This window comes from Rhineura floridana, chromosome 2 (genome assembly GCF_030035675.1).
Source record: "Rhineura floridana isolate rRhiFlo1 chromosome 2, rRhiFlo1.hap2, whole genome shotgun sequence".
Classification (NCBI taxonomy): domain Eukaryota; kingdom Metazoa; phylum Chordata; class Lepidosauria; order Squamata; family Rhineuridae; genus Rhineura; species Rhineura floridana.
This window is the reverse complement of record NC_084481.1, coordinates 116,465,614-116,489,356: the sequence shown is the minus strand read 5'-3', so window position 1 is coordinate 116,489,356 and position 23,743 is coordinate 116,465,614. Positions and strand designations below refer to the sequence as shown.

Here is a 23,743-nt window from a genome sequence, read left to right as displayed (position 1 = left end):
GGATTGTTTTGGGATTGATGTGGGGTTTGGGTTGGAGTAGGAATGGTTGATGTGGGGAGAGTAGTAGATAGTGTAGATTTAACATGATTTAGATTATGTAAGGGTAAAGTTAGTGTAGGAATATTTTAGTTTGGGTAGGTTAGATATGAATTTTAAGTGTTTAAAGAACAACCAGTAACTAAAGTAAAAGACCTAAAGACATTAATGAAATCACATGGTTATGAACCCTAAAGTGAACATGTGCTTTTAAAATACACTGTTCTTGAATAAACACTGTTTTGCTTCATACACGCGTGCGCCTTATCATTTGGCTATGCTAAGGTTGGAATCATAGATAATGGTGGTGGTGGCAGCAAGTACCTGAAGGAAATAAACAGTATCAGGTTACAGGGCCTCAACTCATAGCTCTAAGCTTTAAAGAGACAAAGTGTAACAGGGGAGTTTGAGGCTTGCCTGGTTACCCGAGTCATTATAGCAACAGGGCTGGAGGGAATATAGGATGGAATCCCCTGCACAGCATTGCTATTTTTGGTGGTGGTGTATAAGCAGTAAACTGTGTCCCCCTCTGCTAACAAATAAAGTTGGTGAGTGAGGGGACATGACAGGCACCTGGCTGGGAAAGGTTGTTTAGAATGTCGAGTTAATGATATGTGGGGCCCCTCAGTTCACTTTAGTTACTTCACAGTGTAGTAGTCTAGCCCTGCTGTGTTTCAGGCCCTCCTGTTCATTCTTCTGAGTGGAACCCCAGACTTTGCCCAAATGGCATCACTGTGCTAGTCTCTAATTCTCCAACACTGGATCAGAAGATCTAAAGATGTAGTAGTTTACTTATTTAATTACTAGCCCATCCTTTCTCCAAGGAGCTCAGGATCATGAATACATGGCTGCTCCCTTTTATTCTCACGACAAGCCTACAAGCCTGTGAGGTACGTTAGGCTGCCAAAGAGCAGCTGGCTCAAGGTCATCAGCTATGATTTGTAGCAGGGGTTTGGCCCTGGGTTTTCCTGATCTAAATCCCTAACTATTACATGATACTAGCAGATTGTCCATGCCAGCATTGGTAGGGTTGCCATATTGCCCAGATAGCCGGGTTTTACCCGGATTCTATGCATGCCACTGGGCGCCCGGCTAACCCCTTACATGGCCCGGATTCTCAGCTTTAATTTTAAAAAAAATTAAGTTTCTAGGTGGTCCGGTTCTCGAGATATACATAAAAACATCAGCCACCCCCCTTGACTGTTAAATCTTTCTTTAAACAGTACTATAGCACTTTGTAGCTTTAACCCTGCCCGTTCAGCATTGCAGCCAATCAGGGATTGTGTTTCAGTTTCATTGACCTGAGGCAGCGTCTAGAAAACAAAATGGTGGTTTCACCTCCCCCGTTTATCTGAAAATCTCATAAGTTGGGTAAGTATATACATTTCAGTTTTTTTTCCTCTTGTGTGCAGGAGTCAGAGCTTGGGCAGTGTTTTGAAAACCTTCCCAATGCTTGCTTTTTGTAAAAGCAATGCTAATCCCATATGCCCAAAGTAAATCCCATTGAATTCAATAGGACTTACTTTGAGTAGACATGGTTATGAATATGCTGAAAATCAATGGGACTTTGGAGTGAATGTAAAAAAGAATTATGTTTGTGTTCTAACTCTTTCTGTCCCCAGTCCAATTTTAAAGCAAGTAGGCAGGGCTTACTTAGGTATTACAGTTTTTATTCTGTAGGAAAGTAATACTGATTTTTTTAAAACTAATACTGATTTTTCTGCAATGACCAACTGGTTTGACAATAAACTATTATATGGGCTGTATGTATTTATACATCTGCTGTGTGTGTGTGTGCGTGTGCGTGTATGGAGTCTTTCCAACACCCCTGTGAGGTAGGGTTGGAAACCAATGCAGCTCACAACAAGAAATAAAGCCATTTAAAATCCAATGACCATAAAACAAGTATAAACAGTTGCAAAACAGCGTAAAGTGGCATGATTCGGAATTTTGGGTTGTGTGAATGAAGTTGCTTATCACTTGAGGTTGCACTTCTGTCACTATTTGAGTAAGCCCCACTGAATACGCTGGGACTTGCTTCTGAATAAATAAACTTAGGATTGCACTATAAATATCTTTACAGTTTGTGTAAATAATAAATATATTTGATAGTCATGTTTATATACATATTTCTTCATTTATCATATTTTTGGTTTTTGGTTAGGAATCCTGACTGGTTGTGAGATGCTTAGTTTTTTGCCTTACTCATAGGAATCTTGTTGTGGTTGGTATGGTATTACATTTAGGAAAGTGTTACTGACTTCTGTGTTTTTTTTTCCTATTTGCATTTCACTTATCTTTAACCTCACTCCGTTACAGCCATAGAAGCAACAGCAGCATATGCAAGATAATTAACTCCCATTAGTGATAAGAACAAGAATTTATAATTATTATTTCAATTAAAACAAGAGGCTTATCAATACTTTGAAGAGGACCAGATATTTATTTTCTTTCTGAGCCCAGGACTGGGTCTTTCATGATGCCCGGTGTGTGTGGGGGAGCAGGAGAGTAGTCGATAAGACAGACATTCTGGCATTGGTAATCTAATTAGCAAGATATGTGTGGGGTTGTTGCACACTTCCAGGCCCAGTTTCATTTTGAGTATGGAGGTGGAACCTGTGTAGATGTGGTTGAGAAATTTTGAGTTAAGCAAAGCTCTGCCTTTATAAAACCTAAGAAACATACAGATACTTTGAATGTCTGAGTGCCTGCAGCAGTGGAATACTGGAGGAACTTGTAAAACTTGCTGCAACAGTATTTAGAACTGAGTATGTGGTGTGAAAGACTCCTTTTCCTAACATTTTGGCTTGTTTTTCTCCACCCACCACATCTCTGAAATATATTGTATATGTTATGGTTAACCATGCTGCTGTCCTGACTTACTTTATGTTTGTTGCTATTTTGTGTTTTTATTATGTTTTTATATTGATTGTGTATTTTTATTGTTTTTATTATATTTGTAAGCTGTGCTGAGCTCTGTTTTTAACAGCAAAAGGGCAGGATATAAATTCTCTTAATCAATCAATAAATACTCCATAGTGTTGGAAACTAGAGTCTAGGCATTTAAGGCTGAAAATGTTGCTTTAAAAAAAAAGATTTCTCACATTTTTCCCCAGTTTTTGGTGGTAATTCCTAGGCACAAAAACAAAACAACTGGACAATCCAAATATTAATATGCAAATAATTTGCATAATATGCAAATTAACCTGCCCGGATTTGTGGAACTGGAATATGGCAACCCTAAGCATTGGTAGCTCCTACATCACAAACAGGAACTAGGCTGTGTGTGTGTGTGTGTGTGTGTGTGTGTGTGTGTGTGTGTGTGTGTGTGTGTGTGTGTGTGGGTGGGTGGGTGGGTGGGTGGGTGTGAGTGTGAGTGTGAAAGAGAAAGCCCATCTGCACTATACATTTAAAGCAGTATAACACTATAAACAGCCATGGCTTCCCTCAAAGAATACTGAGAACTGTAGAGGGTCCTGAGTTGTTAGGAAGAACCCTAGTCCCCTCACAGAGTTACAATTCTCAGAGTGGTTTAACAATCAATAGGATCCTGCCCTGCTGCTGAAATATCAGGTGGCTACAGTAGCCAAGAGCGCTTTTGGCCATCTCAAAATGGCCTACCAGCTGTGTCCATTCCTGGAAGCAGTTGACTTGGCCACAGTGACACATGCATTGGTGACATTGAGGCTTGATTACTGTAACGCACTCTATGTGGGGCTGCCTTTGAAAACAATTCGGAAACTACAGTTGGTTCAAAATGCAGCAGCCAGAATGTTAACTGGAGCACGGCGCAGGGAGCATATCACCCCTGTGCTTTATCAACTCCACTGGCTCCCAATTTGTTTCCAGGCCCAATTCAAAGTGCTGGTTTTGACCTTTAAAGCCCTAAACGGCCTTGGACCAATGTACTTAAGGGACCGCTTACGTCCATATGTCCTGGATTTAAGATCATCTGCCTCTGGTCTCCTCTACGTGCCTGGAATGAAAGAAGTTAGACTGACAGGAACGCGGGGGAGAGCCTTTTCAATTGTGGCTCCCAGACTTTGGAATTCCCTGCCCCAAGAAGCCCGCTTTGCTCCCTCCCTGATGGTTTTCCAGAAACTTGTAAAAACTATTTTGTTCTGGAGAGCCTTTGGTTGGGACTGACGGGTCAGCCTGACACTGTTTTAAGTTTTTTATCTTTTATTTTTATCTTTTAAGTTCTTTTATTCTCACCTTCTTATATGTGTATGCACATATATACATGTTTTATGTTTGTATGTGTGTGTATGTGTATGTATAATGCATTTTATATATTTAATTGTATTCTGTGCATTTTAATTTACTGAATGTTTGTTTTTATTGTGTATTTTATTATATATGCGTGCAATTTTATTGTAGTAGCCCTGAGTGCCCTATTGTAGGGTAGACGGGCGGGACAGAAATATTTTAAATAAATAAATAAATAAAACCCTCTTCCCAGGGAAGTCTGGGAACTGTAGCTCAGTGAAGGTAATAGGGGTCTCCTAACAACTGTCAGCCCCCCTCAACAAACTATAGTTCCTGTAATTCTTTGGGGGAAGCCATAACTATTTAAAGTATAATATTGCTTTAAATGTATAGTGCAGATGGGGCCAGAGAGAGATGAAGGCCCTGGAAATAGTAAACAGTGCCAGTTCTAAATTTTTGAGGACCCTTGGGCAAGTTGTCCTCAGTGGGTTCTCATCTCATGCCACCCCCCAAGGCACCACTGTCCATTCATTTCCCTTTCCTTCTGGGCTATCCATACAACCACCCAGAGGGAGAGCACAAGTCATGTGGAGGGTGCCGGTCTCACTAGTCATTGCTTGCACACTTGGAGTGACAGTGAACACAGGCAATGACAATGAAAAAGCTGAGGACAAGGATTAGGAGTCTTCAAAGAGTAACAGTAGGCCCCTTATAGGGGTGTGGGCCTTGACAAGTGCCTAATGATTCCTGTGTCTTGTGTTTGTCCTGGCCAGAAAGATACATCCTGGGAATCATCTCCTGCTCTCTTGCAGTCTGTTTACAATACATGGCAATTTTGACCCCTCGGTTTTGTCTTCCCCATGGAGTCTCTATGTTCAGTCAATAAACTCCTGATTAACAAATGCAAGCGCGATTGGTGGGAACGCGAGATAGGGCCTTCTCGGTGGCTGCTCCTAGGTTCTGGAACTCCCTTCCTAGGGAGGCACGAATGGCCCCCTCCTTGCCATCCTTCCGTCGGCAAGTAAAGACTCTTTTATTCTGACAGGCTTTTGGGATAGAAGGTGTTTAGGATTGGGCTCTACAAGGTTTTTATTGTTTTATGCCATTATTTGTATTATTTTAAATTGTTTTTTAGTATTTCAAGTGCCTGTTTCATGGTTTTAAGGATGCATATAGTTTAATTGTATTTTAATTGTATGTTTTTGTATGCTTTTAACTACATGTAGTTTTATTTGTAAGCCGCCCTGAGTTCCAGTTTGGAAAAAGGGCGGGGTAAAAATAAAGTTTCATTCATTCATTCAAATGCTGCAGAAAAACAACAAAAAATGGGGGATGGCTTGTTATCATCCTGCCTTTCCTGCAAGCTCCGCGGAGGCATCTTGTTGACTACTGGAGAGAGCTAGGCTCTGGTTTGATTCCAGCAAGGCTGTTCTTACATTCTTAAGAGACAAAAAGGGATGACATTACAGACAGATAGTCTGGGGGAGGGGAGAGTGAGTGAGAGATCAGGGGTGTCTTACTTTTACTGCTCAAGTAAGTGGAGTATGACAAGCCTTTCTTATGCAATTAGTATCAAGTTAAATAACCTCATATTTATGTAACTAGATAGTGACATCTAAGGGTAAGCTACTTTTTAAAAATCCCAATACAGTAAAAACTTCAGCCTGCTATTGATTACAAGGGTGTTTTTTTTAATTGTGAGTTGCAGAAAAAGCATTACTTTAGGCTTATTCACGTTACACTGAACACAGGTACAATCTGTCACTACACATTTTGTGTGAGTGTACAGTTGCTCATTTATTATATAGAGCAACTATTGTGTACACAGACTGTACAGACTGAACATTACATGTGAATAACCGTACAGCTCAACTATTTGTGGGTACCAATACACACATTGTACATTCATTGAATGTAATGTGGGAACACCCCTAATATATAATTTAAAAAACCTTGTCCAGATCTCATGTTTTGAAAAATCTACAATAAAAATATCGAAGCCAGCACTTTGTGGAAATGCTTGCCCCCAAGTCTACCAGAAGATATACTTGCTGCACCCAGCAGTGCTATAGTAATGCCAATCACAGCAATTATATGGGTCTGTTCGGCAACAGAGAACTACCTTTTTTAAACAAGCATGAATGCTGTTTTAAAAATAAAATCGCGGTAGGTCAGCTAAGCAGCAAAGAAAAACCAGCCACAAGTTTGCCAATGAAGTCCAGCGTTTTGCCATTTAGAGCAAGCGCAAGGACTTTGATCTGGCAAAAAATTACATGCAGTGCTTTCTGAATAGTCTTCTTGGCAGCTTAAGGAGGTAGCATTGGCTACAGAAAAGAAAAAACTGATCACATGGCTTGCATTCTAAAGTGTTGCCAGGCTAGTGCTGGGAGCATAGGGACCTCTGCTGATACTTCCCAGCAACAGCTACATATGGGCCCTTCTTAACCAGGCAATAATCGTGCATTCCTCCTCCCCATGGATCTCTGAAATGATCAGCAATGTTGTTGGTTATTTTTTGCAGATATACCTATTTAAAAGCATGACTGTATTATTGCCATTCATTAACTCCTACAGCTTCTCCAACGGGCAGTTTTGAGGACCGCAGCCAAGTTTCCTCCTCAAGAGAGCTGTGAGGTTACATGAAGCATTTTGCCCAATTTTAATTTATCTCAGGGATCTTGTCCATAGTTTATAAAATATAAAGATGAGAATCCACATAATGCTAAGTACCAATGACTTCAGTGGGAAAAAATTAAGCACATACTCAGCTCTCTTACTGCAACTGATGGTGAGATAATGCCCATTATTCTTTTGAGGCACAAGAACTTGAAGAGCTCCTTAATGGAGTTATTAGATTACCCATTCCCTTGAAATGTCACAAAAAGTGACTTCTTACATAGGATAACTTTTACTAGTTCTTTCTTCTGAGGGATGAAGCCTAAAACCCTGATTTGCCATAGCAGATGCAACATGAATAACTGTCAGTAGGAGAGGATCTTTTAGGAGTGCAAGAAGGGCTGTAGGTCAGTGATAAAGTATGTCTTGCATGCAAAAGGGCCCAGATTGAATACCTTGTATCTACACATACTGAGACAAGACTTGTTTGAAAGGCTGGAGAGCCAGCACCCCTCTGTGTAGTTAAAACAGAGGTAAATGGGCCAGTGGTCAGAGCTGGTCGAAAGCAGCTTCCCATGTTCCTAAAATAGCACTGGCACAAATGTTATTCGTAACTGTTAATAAAGCATTTTGTGCATCTCTGTCCACATATTAACAATGCACACAATGTTTAACATTCCTTCACAATGAGCTTCCCTAACGGGAAAACCTATGCAATCCTCTGCACAGCTACTCGGGATCAAGTCCATGCATGGGATCATGCTGTACAAGCATTGCTGTTGATAGTCTTCTTGATGGAGCTTTGCTCCCAAATGTTCAGTGGCATATACCTTAATGGCACCACATAGTTGAACACATTGCCTCTAGATACTGGAGTCAACCCTTCCCACTCTTGAAGAAGTGCCTCAAGACATACATTTTCCCAAGCAGTCTCTAATTCACCGAGATTTTCACTTCCTCCATTATGTTTCCTTAGCCTTTCTACGTGTCTAATTATAAGTCTGTAGGCAGATTTTATACTGTACATTTTTAAGCACTTGAGACATATTGTAACTAAGACCTACATGAACAGAGAAGCAGACAGCAAGATAGGCATATGGAATTATGTTCACAATATCTTATTGTGCATGGTTTATTGATGTTATGCATAGAATGGTTATTTTCATATTATTTTGCAAGTATCCCAGGGTCACAAACATTAATGTCTATATTCAGCCAGTCACATGATCCACATTAATTATTTATTAAATTTATATACCACCCTTCCTCCCAGCAGGAAGAATGTTATTAGCAGTTACTGAAAGGTAGCACTATTAAAGATAAAACATGGCATGTTGAATTCGTTAGCAGATCACTTTGGGGATAGCTTATTAGACCATCCTGTTTATGCTGCCTTTTGTTCATGAAGCTCAAGGTGTGTTCATGGTCCTCTCTCCCATTTTTTCCTTCTGACAAGCCTATTAGGTTAGGCTGAGTCACTGTCCTAACGTCACCCAGTGAGCTTCATGGCTGAGTATAGTCTCCCCAGTCCTAGCATGACACTCTGATCAGGGCTGTGGCATTGGAGTTGTGGAGTCGGAAGCAATTTTGGGTGGAGTTGGAGTCGGTAGAAATGTACCGACTTCGACTTCAAAATAAAAACTTTCATAGGAATTTAGGAAAGTTTTCTTGTTCAGAAATTTTAATCAAATATATTTTATATTCTATCAATCTAGCCTGATGATTCACATGGTGGTGATGAAATGCCTTGTGCTTCCATTTTACTACAGTAAATTTGTTATTACTAGTTAATATACATTTGCCATTTATGAAGGAGTTGAAGTCGGACAGTAGAAAAATAGAGTCGGAGTCAAAGGTTTGGCATACCGACTCCACAGCCCTCACTCTAATCCAGGGATAGTGAATGTTTTTGACATTTTGACCACCTGCCAATAATCTGATATGTCATTTGATTGAGAAGCAGCTGACCCTGCCCACCTTTCAAGGTAGCCCATGAGGATGATGGGGGTTCAAGCCTGCTTTCCAGCTGCAGGATTGAGCTGTATCTCTAGCTGCCATCACATATGAAGGCAGGTGGGTATTGTTTAGGGGAAGTGGCCCGGCAGGCCAAATTTGGCATGTGGGCTGGAGATTCCTCACTCTGCTCTAACCACTGCCTTTGTATTAGAGTAGCAAGATCAAACCTTTCTGTTAACATCCAGAGCAGTATAAAGTTGAGAAAAATTTAGATGCTATTCTGCAATTGCTTAATCTGCTTTTACTGCTGAGCAATCTACTCCCCATTAATTCTTCTCTACTCAACACTGCAGCCCTAGAGTCTGAAACACTGTAGAGTCCAAATCTACAAAGTAATCCCTGTCCACTAGCACTGTGCCTCTGCTGCTCAGACTCCACCAGTATACCTCATAAAGCTGCCAACAGAAAGCTTCAGAGGAAAAATCAAATCCCTGCCCAAGGACTGGATTAGTGTATTAGGTTATGCTATGTTGACCCATGGAGAAAGATTAATTCCAAATCCATGTCAGCTTCCACTTCCTGTGCATACAAAGTGTTTTGTCCATCCCCAGAAAACACTCCAAATGATAGGGAGACTAAAGCAGATTTTATGGCTTTAACACCACCATACCAGCTTTCCTTCCCCTGCCTCCACTCTCCTTCACATCCAGTCTGATGATGACTTAAGGAGAACTCAAATGTTTGCTCACTTTGGAAGCACCCAGGTCCTGTCTGTCTGATCTGGGATCCTGTTTTCTTTAGGAACATTTGTTTAATGTTGCATGCATCTGCAGCACCATACAACCCCCCCCCGACACTGCAGAACAAGACAACAGGAGAGGCTAAAAAGCATCTTTCACATGTCACTTAACTAGGTGTCCAGAACAAGCTTGTATCATTTGCTGCCTAATGCAAAACATGACTAGAGTGCAGTAAAAATAGCTTAAGGAGGAGTAACATTAAATTTAATGAAGCTTTATCTTCAAGAGATAATGCTTGTCTACACCCGAGTGATGGGAAAGGATTAATGAATGAGATCACTGGCACAGCTGGAGCCCAATTCTATGCTGTACAGGACTGTAGATGTCTATGGGGAGGCCTAGTTTTTTATTACATTTTATCCCATTCTTCCTCCAAGGAGATCAGAGTAACTTATGAATTCCCTCTTCTCATTTTTCCTCCCACCAATCCTGAGGTAGGTTAGGCTGAGTGTGACTGGCTAAGATTACCCAGTGATTTTCATATCCAAGTGGAGTTTTTAACTTGGGTCTTCCCACTCCACGTCCCAATGCAATGTAGTTCCAAGATTCAAGAACTTTGGTGGCAGGAAGAAAACTGTACCAAGGGCAACTCTTACAAAGGCCACATATTCCAAGCTTCCAGTATTGGTAGTGTAGCATTAGCAGCGTAGCACCAACTAGGACTTCTAGCAAGCTGCTTTTCCTCTTGCTCAGCAGCAGGGGCAAGGACAGCTTCCTTTGCACAGGGCATTGCTATGGCATTGCATTGCATGTCTCTCTGCTTATGCTTCTACAGCCAAATGTAGGAACACGTTCCCTGTAGTGTACTATCACCAGTTCTCTTGGCAAAGCGATACAGTATAAACCTGCCTGAGCCAAGAGTACTTTAATATTACTGCAGAACCTTGTTACACTACAAATGTTCATACAGTACTTTGACAAAAGAACTTGCAAGTGGTTCATGCTTCCATAACATGCAGAAACAACAAAAAAGTGGGGAAATGGAAGGGGAAGACTTGGGCATCTTCTAGATGTGCTGGAAAATGCAGGAGGGTAGAGTGCTCTTGTGCTCATGTCCTCCTTGCAGGCTTCCCACAGGTATCTGACTGGCCATTGTGAGAACTGGAGGAGAATGCTGGACATGATGGGCCATTGCCTTGATCCAGCAAATTCTTCTTACATTCTTAACAAATTACGTATTCGGAACCCCTCAGATTTGCCACTGCTCTACTTCATCGCCTCTACCCTAACTTCATTCAAAGTTGAACAAATCCTATACAGAATCTATACTGAAAGATGAATTCCATCTTTCAGTCCATAGAATTCACTCTCCCCCCCCAACTACTCAAATCCTCGATAAAATAGCCTCTAAAGCTTATAAAGGTAGTCCCTTCAACATACTAGGTGATATCCAACATGCCATCATATTCCACTATATGACTTCTCCTTTCCCCTGTAGCCCCCAGTGCCCTCCCCCATCTGCTCCAGAAGGTCCGCCAATCCCCTGGAGATTTGGGGCAAATGGAAGAAAATAGGAAGGGGACATCCCATTGTGTAACTGGTCGGACAACAGTGGTCGTCACCCACTATTTAGACTAGTTACAAATCTCTGTACAATAGGAAGTGGAAGTGGTTCATATTCTCCTCAGTGTAATGTAACTACACAGCCTTTCGAAGCAGGCAATTGCAAGGAGAAAGCGAAATTCCTGATTGTTTTTACATTCATGTATTCAATTTTCATTAATATTCAATTTGCAAACGAGACACTGGTTCTTGAACAGGAAATGCTCCAATTTAGAATTCAATATATTGACAACTTTTGCATACTTCAAATTATAAGCTTACATCAGTAGGAGACAGTATTAAGTGGTACGGAGATGCTTACCTCCTTACTGGGAAGAGAGGTACAGCTGGGAGGGTGGTGTGGTGCAAACACACCATCTGGAGCATTGGTTTGGCTCCATTGGTGCACTTGCACTGCGCTGACCTCCCTGCCACCTTGCTCCTCTGAAAAGCAACAGCAACTCATCTGCTGGGAAGTCAGGTAAGTGCCTCCAAGCTATCTGCTACTGGCTTTCATTGCAATTAAACTGTTAACAAGCTGTATAAAATTCACTTGTAGCAAAAAAGCAGTTTTACATGAAGAACATTACAAATCTGGTGAAAAAAACCAAGTATTTATTGGCATGGTCAAGATAACATCTTATTCCACCAATTTTAAACAAGACATCTCTATGACATCCTTCTCTGAATCAGGCATTGCAGGGACACAAGCTGTGAATGATTTGATCCCTTGGCGAATAGAAGAGCTCTTATGCAACCAAAGCAGATGCTGTGGATGATTCGCTAGGGGGAGAAAAAGAGAAACGTCATCAAGATGTGGCAGTGAAACAGGTGAATTGGATTTTAGGTGAATTGCAGCAGCTCACTCAGACATCCAAGGAAGGGCTAGCCAACACCAAGGAAAAACCTTTCTGGTGGAAACTGCGAATGTTTGGAACACAATCATCACAGTGAGCAACCTGCAAACAAAGCAACTGAATGCGTAAGGAACTCTGTAACAAATCTAGCATATTTGTTAACAGGATTGCATGAATAATTTATTTTGATCAAAGATCAGTACATAAAAAAGCATGAGTAAATAAGATCATATCAAATACATAAAACCATAAATGAGTAAAAAGCACAAAATTAAAATCAGTATAAAGTTTCCTATATAAGGTCATTTATCATTGTTTTCCGACATGCAACGGCAGCAGCACAGAAACTAGCCACTCTTATTGTAACCGGCGGACTCCTGACTACCAATTAGTGCGTTAAGTAAAGCTCACTAGGTAACTCTGGGGTGCTTTGTAAAGTTTGGGTAATAAAAGTGGAGGAGATCCCTATAAAAGGTACAATACAATAAAACGTGACCTACAGTTTCCACTTCCTCCATTCCACATAGACAGACCCATTTGTGGTGTTAACAGGATTAACACATACACTGCCTTGAAAAACTAATTAGACCCCTGACCAATGCTCTCATATTTCTGAATTAAAAATGGTACATTGTAATTTTATTCTGTATGATATTTTATTGTGAAACACTGAAACTCAACATCAATTATTGTAAAGTGACATTGGTTTTAAGTTGGGAAATGTTTGTAGGAAACATAAAAAACTGAAACATGTTGCTTGCATAAGTATTCAACCCACACACATTAATATTTGGCAGAGCCACCTTTTGCTGCAATAACAGCTTTAAGTCTTTTGGGGTAGGTTTGTACCAGCTTTGCACACAGTGTCAGAGAGATTCTGGCCCATTCTGCTTGGCAGATTCGCTCAGGGCATTCACATTGGTTGGACGTCAGTTGTGGACTGCAATTTTCAAAGAGCACCACAGATTCTCAATGGGATGGAGATCAGGACTTTGACTGGGCCACTGTAGGACATTCACCTTTTTGTTCTTGCTTTGTTTGTTTGTTGCTTTGGCCTTGTGCATGGGATCACTGTCCTGCTGAAAAGTGAATTTCCTCCCAAGCTTCAGTTTTTGAGTGGACTGAAGCAGGTTCTCTTGCAGTATTTCCCTGTATTTTGCTCTATCCATTCTTCCTTCAGTTTTAACAAGATGCCCAGTCCCTGCTGATGAGAAGTATCCCCACAGCATGATACTGCCACCACCATACTTAGGGATGGTGTGTCTTGAGGAATGGGCAGTGTTAGGTTTGCGCCACACATAGCACTTTGAGGTTTGGCGAAAAAGCTCTATCTTGGTCTCATCTGACCACAAAACCTTTTCCCACATCGCAGCTGGGGCACTCTCATGCTTTCTGGCAAACTCCAGATGTGCTTTCAGAGGGTACTTTTTGAGTAACGGCTTCTTTCTTGCCACCCTCCCATACAGACCAGTGTTATGCATAGCTTGATATGGTTGAATGGTGCACCATTACTCCACTCCCAACCACTGAACTCTATAGCTTCTTCAAAGCGATTGTTGGCCTCTCTGTGGCTTCTCTCACAAGTCTCCTTGTTTGAATACTGAGTTTTGAGGGATTGCGTTTTCATGGTAGTGCCTGGGTGGTGCGATGCAGCTTCCACTTAACTGATATTAATTCCTAATAATTGATCCAACTATACTCACTGAGATATCCAAACACTTGGATATTATTTTGTACCCTTTTCCTAATCTATGCATTTCTATTACATTATCTCTCACTTCTGTAGAATGCTCTTTGGTCTTCATTTTTCTTCAGATCCACAGCCTTACCAGTGATCCTTCAACAGTGGGGTTTTTATCCTGACAATGTGACAGCAACTTTAATGGTGCACAGGTGGAAGCCAATGGTAAGGTAATTGTGTCCTTGATAGGGCAATTTCTTTCAACTGTGTAAACTGGGAGCTTCCACAGCACAGGGTTGAATACTTACGCAAGCAACGTGTTTCAGTTTATGTTTCTTACAAACATTTCCCAACATAAAACCAATGTCACCTTACAATAATTGATGTTGAGTTTCAGTGTTTCACAATAAAATATCATACAGAACAAAATTACACTGTACCATTTTTAATTCAGAAATATGAGAGCATTGGTCAAGGGTCTGATTACTTTTGCAAGGCACTGTATCTATAACAATTTCTTCTAATATAAAGGTACTTTAGAGCATCTGTAAAGTTTAAGCCAGCAGCAATTGTTTGGGCTGGAAAGAGTTGACTCTTTAACAGACACATGCCACATATGTATTTAATGACTTCACTGTCCTTTAAAATAGAAGAGAGCTGGAAAGTGTTATAGGTAGCCTATTGCCAAATCAGATGTGTAGCAGGGAATTTAGGTCTAGGACATGCTGACATAAGCTGTCCTTGCATGAATGCTACAGGATATTGTAAAGGCGGGTAACTGAAAACTGCTGCCTACTTTTTGTTTTTTAATAAAAAAACTGCTGGGAGGAAGGGTGGGATATAAATCAAATAAATAAATAAATAAATAAAATAAACTCTCCATAACAGGATCAAGAGCAAATGATACATACTACTTCCAATTAGGTGGGAGTACTCTCTTGGTCTTGTAGTAACGAGCCAGCCTATGGATTCTGCTCTCAATCAAAATGAGGCGGAATTTGGCATCTTTATCCTTCAAAGAGAAAAACACATTTATACATATACTTTTTAAAAAAAGAAAGTAACTAGAAAGGGGGAAGGGCCTGCTCAAAGACAGCTTATCTACAGGAATTTCCCTAGCCTAGAGACATCTACTCCTTAATAAAGAATTCTTAGGGAGTATCATCTAAGATAAATTGCAGATCCCATTTTATAACCCTCAGAATGGACATAACCAGCTATTCACCTTCCGGTTCCTCTCAAGATGCTTACGGACAGCCACAGCCTTCTTGATTAAGTGGTAAAGGTCTTCAGGAAGATCAGGGGCAAGTCCCTTGGATTTAAGAATCCTTAGAATTTTGTTGCCTGTCACAAAACGAACCTGGGCAACACCATGGGAATCCCTGAGGATCACACCTGAAACAGAGAAGAAATTACACACATTTAGACAACTCAGCTATGACTAGAAACACTCACCTGGACAGTCAAGGAAAGATTCGTCAACACAAAGGAGTGCCATTCTGGTGGAAATTGAAAACGGTAGCCAACAATTATCACAAGGAGCCATCTGAGCAAAACAGTGTTAAGCACACTCAAAAATACAAGTGTGTGTGTGTGTGTGTGTGTCTGTGTGAAGTATAGCCGTTATCAGGTTGAGTTTATACATCATCTTGGAATTTTAATAAAGCAATACATATTTTATTGTTTGCAACTGAGTTAGTCATTAACAAACTAACACACACTAACATTTAAGGCTCCAATCTGATGTGGTTCCCAAACCTTTCCCCCCATGAACCACTTGAAAATTGCTGAGGGTCTTGGTGGACCATTTGATGATTTTTCTGCCTTTGTACCATAGAATTCAAATTGTGACACAATAAAATACAATATAAAAAAGAATCAACAAAACACAATTAAAAGTAAATATGAATATTCATAGAATCATAGAATAGTAGAGTTGGAAGAGGCCTATAAGGCCATCAAGTCCAACTCACATCAATGAGATGGATGTGCCATCTCCCATCTTCAACTACAAACCCAGATATGATACAGACAACCTGAATGAAGCTCGCAGATCACTGGTGGTCTACGGACCACAGATTGGGAAACCCTGTATTATAAAGATTTACAAGCTTATCTCTGGACAGAATCGCAGCTACATCAATACATCTAAGCACTCAAATACTAACCTTCAAACAACACAACTAGACCTGTGCAAGTTCTATCCAGCCAACAGATCTAATTCATCAAATAAATTACCCCAATGAATAACTGCCAAACATTTGACATACCAATTTGTGAGGGAGTTAGGCCCTTCTTCGCCAGCTTGTAGATCTGCTCTTTGACATCATCAGAAGTAAGTTTGAGCCACTATAATTCAATTATGAGCCAGATTAGTTAAAACATATTTTTGATAGTAGTACACACAAGATCCAGCATCAGACTGAACACAGGAAGCTGTCTTATACCAAACTGGACCATTGGGTCCACCTAGCTGAGTACTGTCCACACTGACTGGTAGCGGCAGTCCAGGGTTTCTGACATGATTCTCTCCCATTCCTACTTGGGAGATCTTCTGCCACTTAGCTATGGTCCTTCCCCCATTGTAGATTGAGATTACATTGACCATACCATACATGAAAATATTTGATATTTCAAACCATAGCATCAGTACAGTTAAACAAAAATGCAAGTATCTAGGATGCAGCTAAACAGTTCCCCAGGCCAAGTCTTTAGGCACATCCTTCTAGCATTTAGTTTCACTAGGAATAAGAAAATAGCAGCAGGATGCCTTATAATCACATAGCAGTTGTTACACTGTTTTATTTTATTGGCCTTAGGTTGTATTTTTGTTTTAATATATAGTTTTTATATTGTATATAGTGTACACTAGTTAGAGATTTTTGAAATGTTAACAAGTTTAGAAATACTTTTAAATAAACATTTCAAGCCACTATTAAAAAACATACAGCAGACAACATTGCCATAAAGCAACTTTAGTGAAACTCTTCAATATCAGAAAGTTGTTCAAGTTGCCAAGCAAACTAAACTGTATAGAATATGCCATATCTGAATATGCATGAAGTAAGAACCTGGGAGATAAAGTTGTGACCTGAGTGTTTGCCAGACTCTGGGAAGAAACATTTTTCAGTAACACTATCTCATTGAGAAGTTCACATGTACAGTACCTATTGTGCTTGTGATCCAGATATCCACAGGAAGGTTCTATAGTTTTGGGGTGTGTAACACTCTTTAGTGTTGGAGAACACTCTGGTGTGCAAAGGTGCTACTAAATCACCAGAATTTTATTTTAAAAGACAAATGTCAAGTGCTTCATACTCATTTCATGATTAGTGTCATATAGGCGCATTTTAAGATGCCTGGTATTTCAAATGCCAGGTATATTTAAGACATTTGTCATTAAGTTCTAAGAGGGCTGACTCAGAAATTAATACCAAGGAGTTCCAGTGACACTTGCTCCCTACTATATATAGTTACAGCCACAGATCTCAACGTGCTTTATTATTAATTACAATACATAAGAGCAAAACTTAATTTCTTTACCAATATGAATGTAAGAGGCTGCTATATCAGACTTATGGCCCATCTAGTCCAGAATCCTGTTCTAACAGAGGTCAACCAGATACCTATGGGAAGCCCACAGGAAAGACCTGAGTGCAAAAGCATTGTTAAACAAAACTATTATAGCACCCTAGAGAGTGGCTCACTGCACTATAAGCTTTTATAAATAAGACACTGTCATATGCAAGACAATATCACACTTAATCTATGCACTGCCTATTAATATAGTTTGCTGCAAAGGCAGTACAGTTGATTACTTGACTGTGTACTGTTAAGTCACTCTCATGCTTCTTCAGCCAAAACAGGGCCATAAACAGCTAAAAATATTACTTACTGTAGGCACACTTCGCCTATAGGGCAAGGCTGACTGGGATAGACCCTTCCTGCAGAAAAAGAAACCAAAGAAAATGAGTGCAGTTTTTAAAACATGCATTTCCAAAAGCATGACAAACATCAACTTGGTAGAGTTAACAACTAGCTATCATGGCCATTCCTGCTCTCTTGCTTCCCTAACAGCAGCTAAAACCATATTAGTGTAGTTACACCAGTGCAAAGGCAAATACAATCTAAAAACATAATTATTTACCACCAGGGCAAAAAACAGATTTTTAACATCTCTTGGGCTACAACAGCCACACAGCTTTCTGGTTTTATGAAAACAAGCAGAAAACATGAAGATTATCCTAAGTGAGAGAACATTAAACAAGGGAAAGCCACCACCGCGGCGATTTCATTCTCACTTCTTCACCAGGTTTGAGGCCGCAACTAGCTCTCCATCCAGGTGTTAGGGATAAATTGAAAACCCCAGTGCTTGTAAAACTATAATTCACTTGTCCTACCTAAACCAGCTTGGGCTTCACGGGAAATAGAACCAAAGTGGCCTTTATTTGACTTTTGATATAAAATGTCGGTTTATTTCCTGGTGACCTGACCCTTACCTACATTCCAGTGGCTCGCATAATAAAAGCCGGTTTAAGCTGGAAACTTCCCTACTATGCATTTCTGTATCACATTTATGCTTATGGCCTTGCTTATTGTTACTGATGTGCCTTGCATAGGAATGTCAAACGCTGTTCCAATGTCCCACAAACCTTGACTTGTAATACTCCTTTGATATGTAAGCAAAGTAATATCATGTCTGTCTCCAGTTTAGGGGGTGCCCGGTTGCAGCTGGGCCTCCCCTCAATAGTTGCCTTTGTCTGCTCCTGCATAGTGCTTATCTCAAGGACATGTGAAATATGCAGACATAGAGTCTAAGAGATAGTCTTGATGTTTCCACTTTGTCCTTCCCCCTGTACCCCTTTACCTCCTTACATATGCCCCAAAGCTATGACAGTTAGCAATTGTTTCTTTTGTATTTTATGACGTAAACCCGATATTGTAAACTTCGGGGTAAGCCTATATAAACCCTAAAACACCAATAAACGAGGTTCCCATGCTGGCCTGCTTCGGCTTGTAAGTATTGGGTCCCCTCTGCAAAGGTTTTTGTCTCCTGTTACTTGATCTCTGATAGTGGGTTCATTTGCACTCAACTCCGCACTCTTCCTGGGTGTAATAAGCGAGTTGGGGTTGACAGGGCGACTTGCGTGTTGGGTTTGGACCTAACACAGGCTTGATTATTCTCTCCTCCCCGCCAACTTGAGGACCCAACAGGGCGATTCCAGAGGCCTTTCCAAGAGATGGTCGGTCGAGAACCCTAGGGCTTCGTTCACAGTGAGCTGCATTTTGTCCCCCAGTATCCTACCCTACGCTAATCGTTAGGCAATTAGTGAGAACGAGACCGGCCAGGAAGACCCAAGAATAAAGGCTCTTCTAGTTAGTTCCTCCCTCCCTCCTCGCGGCCTCTAAGAAAGGACCACGCAACATGGGTCTCGAACCCATAAACCGGTTCCCAACACGCACCACGGCACTAGAATCACCAGATATCACCCTCTTCCTACACGCCCCTCGATTTCCAGGCCTTCTTCCCCGTCCGCAGACTACTCACCCTGGAGCGTGCATACGGCCCATGATGGCGGCTAAAAGAAAGAGCTAAGCGAGGCTGCCGCACAGATCAAACCTTTCCTCAATCGGAAGTGACGTCAACGCGCATGCTGTCACCCGCCGTCGTTCTCGGGCTTCCTGTTTTGTTGGAGTCCTTCATTTTGCTTTTCTAGAAGCATAGAGATCTCTGCAGCTAGAGCGGCAGGAAGCCCGTTGCTCTGCTATTTGTACGCAAGTGAATGAGGAATCTGTAGTCAGTGAGAGGGTGTGGGCGACGGAAACGGTAATTTAACTAGATCCGGCTCCACTGCAACCGGTAATGTGTTTTGTACTCGTATGTCTTGCTGTGCCACTGTTTTTAAACGTTAGTGAACATAAAGAGCTTTCTTGGGTCAAACCAAGGGGTCAGTCTTATTCTTTTAAATACCAGACACCTCCGGCGTTCGCATTGCACCCTCTAAACGGAGGGATACCGTTATGGTTAACAGCCATTAATGATTTAGACCAGGGTTAGGGGAAACGACCTCCAAGTGTTGTTGAACTACAACTTCGATCATCAGTGACCATTGGTCCTGCTAGGTGGGAATGATGGGAGTTTCTGGAGGGTCATAGCTTCCCCACTCCATTTAAATACTGTTGGTATTTCGATAACTTGTGTGTGTGGTGGAGTACCGGTCTCTGAACATCGTATTTCCCCAATAAAGATGACATAGGTGGCCGTTTTTGGCGTCGAATATTTCAGGCCCGGAACTATCGATGCCATTTCCCCATCCCCGTTTTATGATATGTGGCTGTTTGTTGTGAACCTCAGCCTCCATCCGTAGTGTGAATATAATAAAGCTAGAGTAATTGAGTTCCTTGGCTCGATGTGAGCCGGGGGGGATGGTGTTGAAAGTGGGCTGCATTGCATTTTTACACAGCAGAGTTGTCACAAATCCCTCAGCCTCAACCCGTACTGTGGTTTAAAGAGGGGACTTTGTTTTGCGGTGTAAAGCGCACGTGCGTGTGCGTGAGAATAATGCGTCGCTGTCAAATCACTGCAAGGCCCGGAGTTCTCCATTAACTCCCCTGGTAGGCGTTCGTGTTTTCCCCTCTTGACGAGAGGGAAAAATGGCGTCAAGAGCAACTGGCAATCTCGTCTGTAGATAAATGCCAAGAAATACAATTCCCGAAATGCATTGAATCGGAAAGCGGCTAGATGCTAAACCTCCCATCATGCACTGGCGCTGGAGAGAGGGACGTTTCCGAGCGAGCTATTTTGCATTACTAGGGAGATAGGCTGCTGGCCAGCGTTTTGATATACAAGACACTTGGGTTTAATTAAACTAAAGCATTTATGCCCCAGCAATTCTTGTATTTTTTTTGTTTTGACAGTATTGTTTTCAACCCCGCCTGCCCATCCATCTGTCTTGTGCACTCGCTCGTTTTCTTCTCCAAGCAGTGCAAAAAGGGTGGGACCGTTTGTTGAATTATATTTATTTATTTATTAAGTTTATATCCCACCCTTCCTCTCCGTAGGAGCCCAGGGCGGCATGACAGGCAGTGTGACGGAACAATGGCCAAAACTCTTCCCTCCTAAGAGATCTCGAGCTGGTTCTATTTAAGATGCTTCTAAACCAGGCTTTCCGACCCTGCAAGGCTGGTTGCATAACTGTGTCCTTTACTATCTTCTGTCGCTGCCTAGGTGACGCCCAGACCTTCTCTGCCCTGGTTGCAAATCCACCAATTGCAACCCCCTTTCTACTTAAAACTAGTGGAAACATCTAACGACAACAAACGATCATCAAAAGTGGAACTAGGGCTAGGAGTGTCTACATCACTTAAACCGCCCTGCTACTAGGTTCCCTCACCCTTGGATTCAGGATGATTATGCAGTGGGATGGGTTTCTTAAACAAGTTATTAAAAAGAGATACAAGGCAGCTTAACACACACACACACACACCATTATTAGATATGTCATGTCTTCAAAGCACAATAGATAGCTACTATACAGCCACGAGAGTGGCCGTATACTATAGCCAGCATGGATTTTTCACATTCTGCAAATACCCCCATGCCATTCTGCTGACTCCCATAAGCTCATTTCAAAACAAAACATTACAAAACTTAATCCTGAACTCAGAAACGCTTGCTTAACAACCTTCTAAGTTTTCATGATGATACACAAAACAGAGAATCGAGAGTTCAAAGTGTAAAACAAGAGGAAAAAAACCAGACCCTGTTGGACTTTTTTCCATAACGTCTCATACTTTGTTGAAATTAATTAAAAATCAGCCATGTTCCCAGAGTACCTGTAATCCTAGTACTGACCTTGCCCCATACTCTGACTTTCATCATATACAGTTTAAAAGTTAAAAAAAAATGCCTGGCTGATTTTTAATTAAATTTATAATTGGAGGCAATGATAAGCACAGGCATGCTCAGTAAGAACAAACTGTCAGTGTTCCAAAAGCCAGACTCACAGCTGTTTGGCTTGGTTAATTGGGGACACACCCATGCCAGGCATTGATTCCACTTTTGTCAGTCCTGGCTTCCCCCTCAAAAATCCTGGGAAGTGTAGTTTGTGAAGGGTGCTGAGAGTTGTTAGGAGACTCCTATTCCCCTGACAGAGCTTCAGTGGCTAGAGTGGTTTAACAGTCAGCCCCTCTTCTGGGGATTGTAGGTCTGTGAGGAAAATAGGGCATCTCCTAGCAACTCTCAGCACCCTTCACAAACTACACTTCCCAGGATTCTTTGGGAGAAGTCATTTATTTATTATTTATTTATTGGATTTATTAGATGCTCATCTGGCAGGTTGTCCCGCCACTCTGGGTGACGTACAGTAAAAATATATAATACACTCAATATAAAAAATATACACAGAAAAAATCACAACTAATAACTGCAAAACATGTGAAACCTAACCCACCTCAACAGCCTGATTGAAGAGCCAGGTCTTCAAGGCCTGGCGAAAGCCCATCAAGGAGGGGACCTGGCGGAGGTCAATTGGTAAAGAATTCCATAAGGTGTGGGCCACAACTGAGAAGGCTCTTGCCGTAGTCCTCACCAGTCGAGCTGCTTTAACTGGTGGGATATAGAGTAGGCCTTTCGTGGTCAATCTTGTTAAACGGCACCCGTGATGATATTGAAGGCGTTCCTTTAGGTAGACTGGGCTGGCATCATATACGGCATTATGACTGTCTAAAGCGAAATAAAGGCCTGATGTGGATGTGGGCAGGGGCAGCTTTGGTTTAAATTTGGGTGGGAGACTACATGTGCCTGCTATAGAATAAAAAGGTGGGGGGAACCCTGCAAAACAATGATATTGTTAAAAATGTTTTCCTTTTGGAAAGGGGTTTTCCTTCTCCCCAATGCCCCCCCACCCAATCTCCTTCCCACCCCTTCCCTCTCCTCTCCCCCTTCATCCCTCCCCCTTCCCTTCCTCAGATCAGTTTCACCTGTCCTAAACATGATTGTACAGGAGTAAATCCCACAGAACTCAAAAAGCATGAAAAAGCATGATCAAACCTGCCCTCCTGTCCAACCTCCTATCACCTTCCCTCTTCTCTCCTCCCCCTCCCCGGTCAGTTTTACCTATCTGAAGCATGACTGCACAGGAGTAAATCCCATTGAACTCAATAAGCATGCAAATGATCAGACCTGCTTTTCCCTCCCCTGCTCCTTTCCCCTCCCTACTTTCCCTTCCCTTCTTCTCCTCTCCATTCCTCTCCCCCCTCCCGTCTTCCTTCCTCCACATTCTCTGCCCACGGTGGCCAGTTTCACCTATCCTAAGCATGATTTCAGGGGATTAAATCCCACTCAACTCAATAAGCATGCAAATGATCAAATCTGCCATCCTCCTCCCTTCCCTTCCCACCTGCTCCCATTCCCCTTCTCCCCTCTGTCCTTCCTCCTGCTCTGTGGTCAGTTTTACTTATCCTAAGCATAACTGCAGGGGAGTAAATCCCATTGAACTCAATAAGCATGCAAATGATCAATCCATTCCCAGCAAACTTACAGGATCCCATTTCTTACCTCCTGGATTAAAAAGCAGAGAAATTCCCTAATAGGCAAAAACCGTATGGTTTAAGGACTTACCTATGACCAACAGATATTTCTATCAAACTTTAAAAAGCAGGGAAATTGGGCAGCTATAGTGAATGCACAAGGGGAGTAGGAGACCTGACCTCTCTGAGATACTGTACTGCCCTACACATTTGTAAAAATTCAAGCACTTTCACAGTGCAATCCACTTCCTGTGTAGCTTGGAAGAATTTGCTAACGTGCCTCTGAGCCCAAGTTTGATAGAAATATCTGCTGGCTGTAGATACATTCTTAAACTGCAAGGTTTTTCTTTGCCTATTAATGAATTTGTTTTTAGTTGCAGCCCAGCCTTCAGCAAACAGTCCCAGGGTGACTTACAAAAATGCCACAAGTACATGAAATAAAACTACAAAACTACCAATGATAAAGTAACAAAACAGCAGCATAGAAAAATAGCGCATAGCAATTCTGGAGAACG

General features: G+C 41.6%; 1 protein-coding gene and 1 non-coding gene across 2 annotated transcripts; both read right to left on the bottom strand.

Moving 5' to 3' along the window:
* Positions 1–11,757: 11,757 nt before the first annotated feature.
* RPS13 (ribosomal protein S13) lies at positions 11,758–19,346 on the bottom strand. Its single transcript, XM_061610257.1, has 6 exons — positions 19,246–19,346; positions 17,593–17,641; positions 15,968–16,046; positions 14,923–15,092; positions 14,609–14,709; positions 11,758–11,942 (listed from the first exon to the last, which is right to left on the bottom strand). Exons 1-6 carry the CDS (start codon positions 19,266–19,268, stop codon positions 11,909–11,911), a joined length of 456 nt encoding a protein of 151 aa, XP_061466241.1. The 5' UTR covers positions 19,269–19,346; the 3' UTR covers positions 11,758–11,908.
* On the bottom strand, positions 12,022–12,113 carry LOC133378636 (small nucleolar RNA SNORD14). The gene has a single exon (XR_009761073.1). It is a non-coding gene; the product is annotated as a small nucleolar RNA SNORD14 (small nucleolar RNA).
* Positions 19,347–23,743: the final 4,397 nt, after the last annotated feature.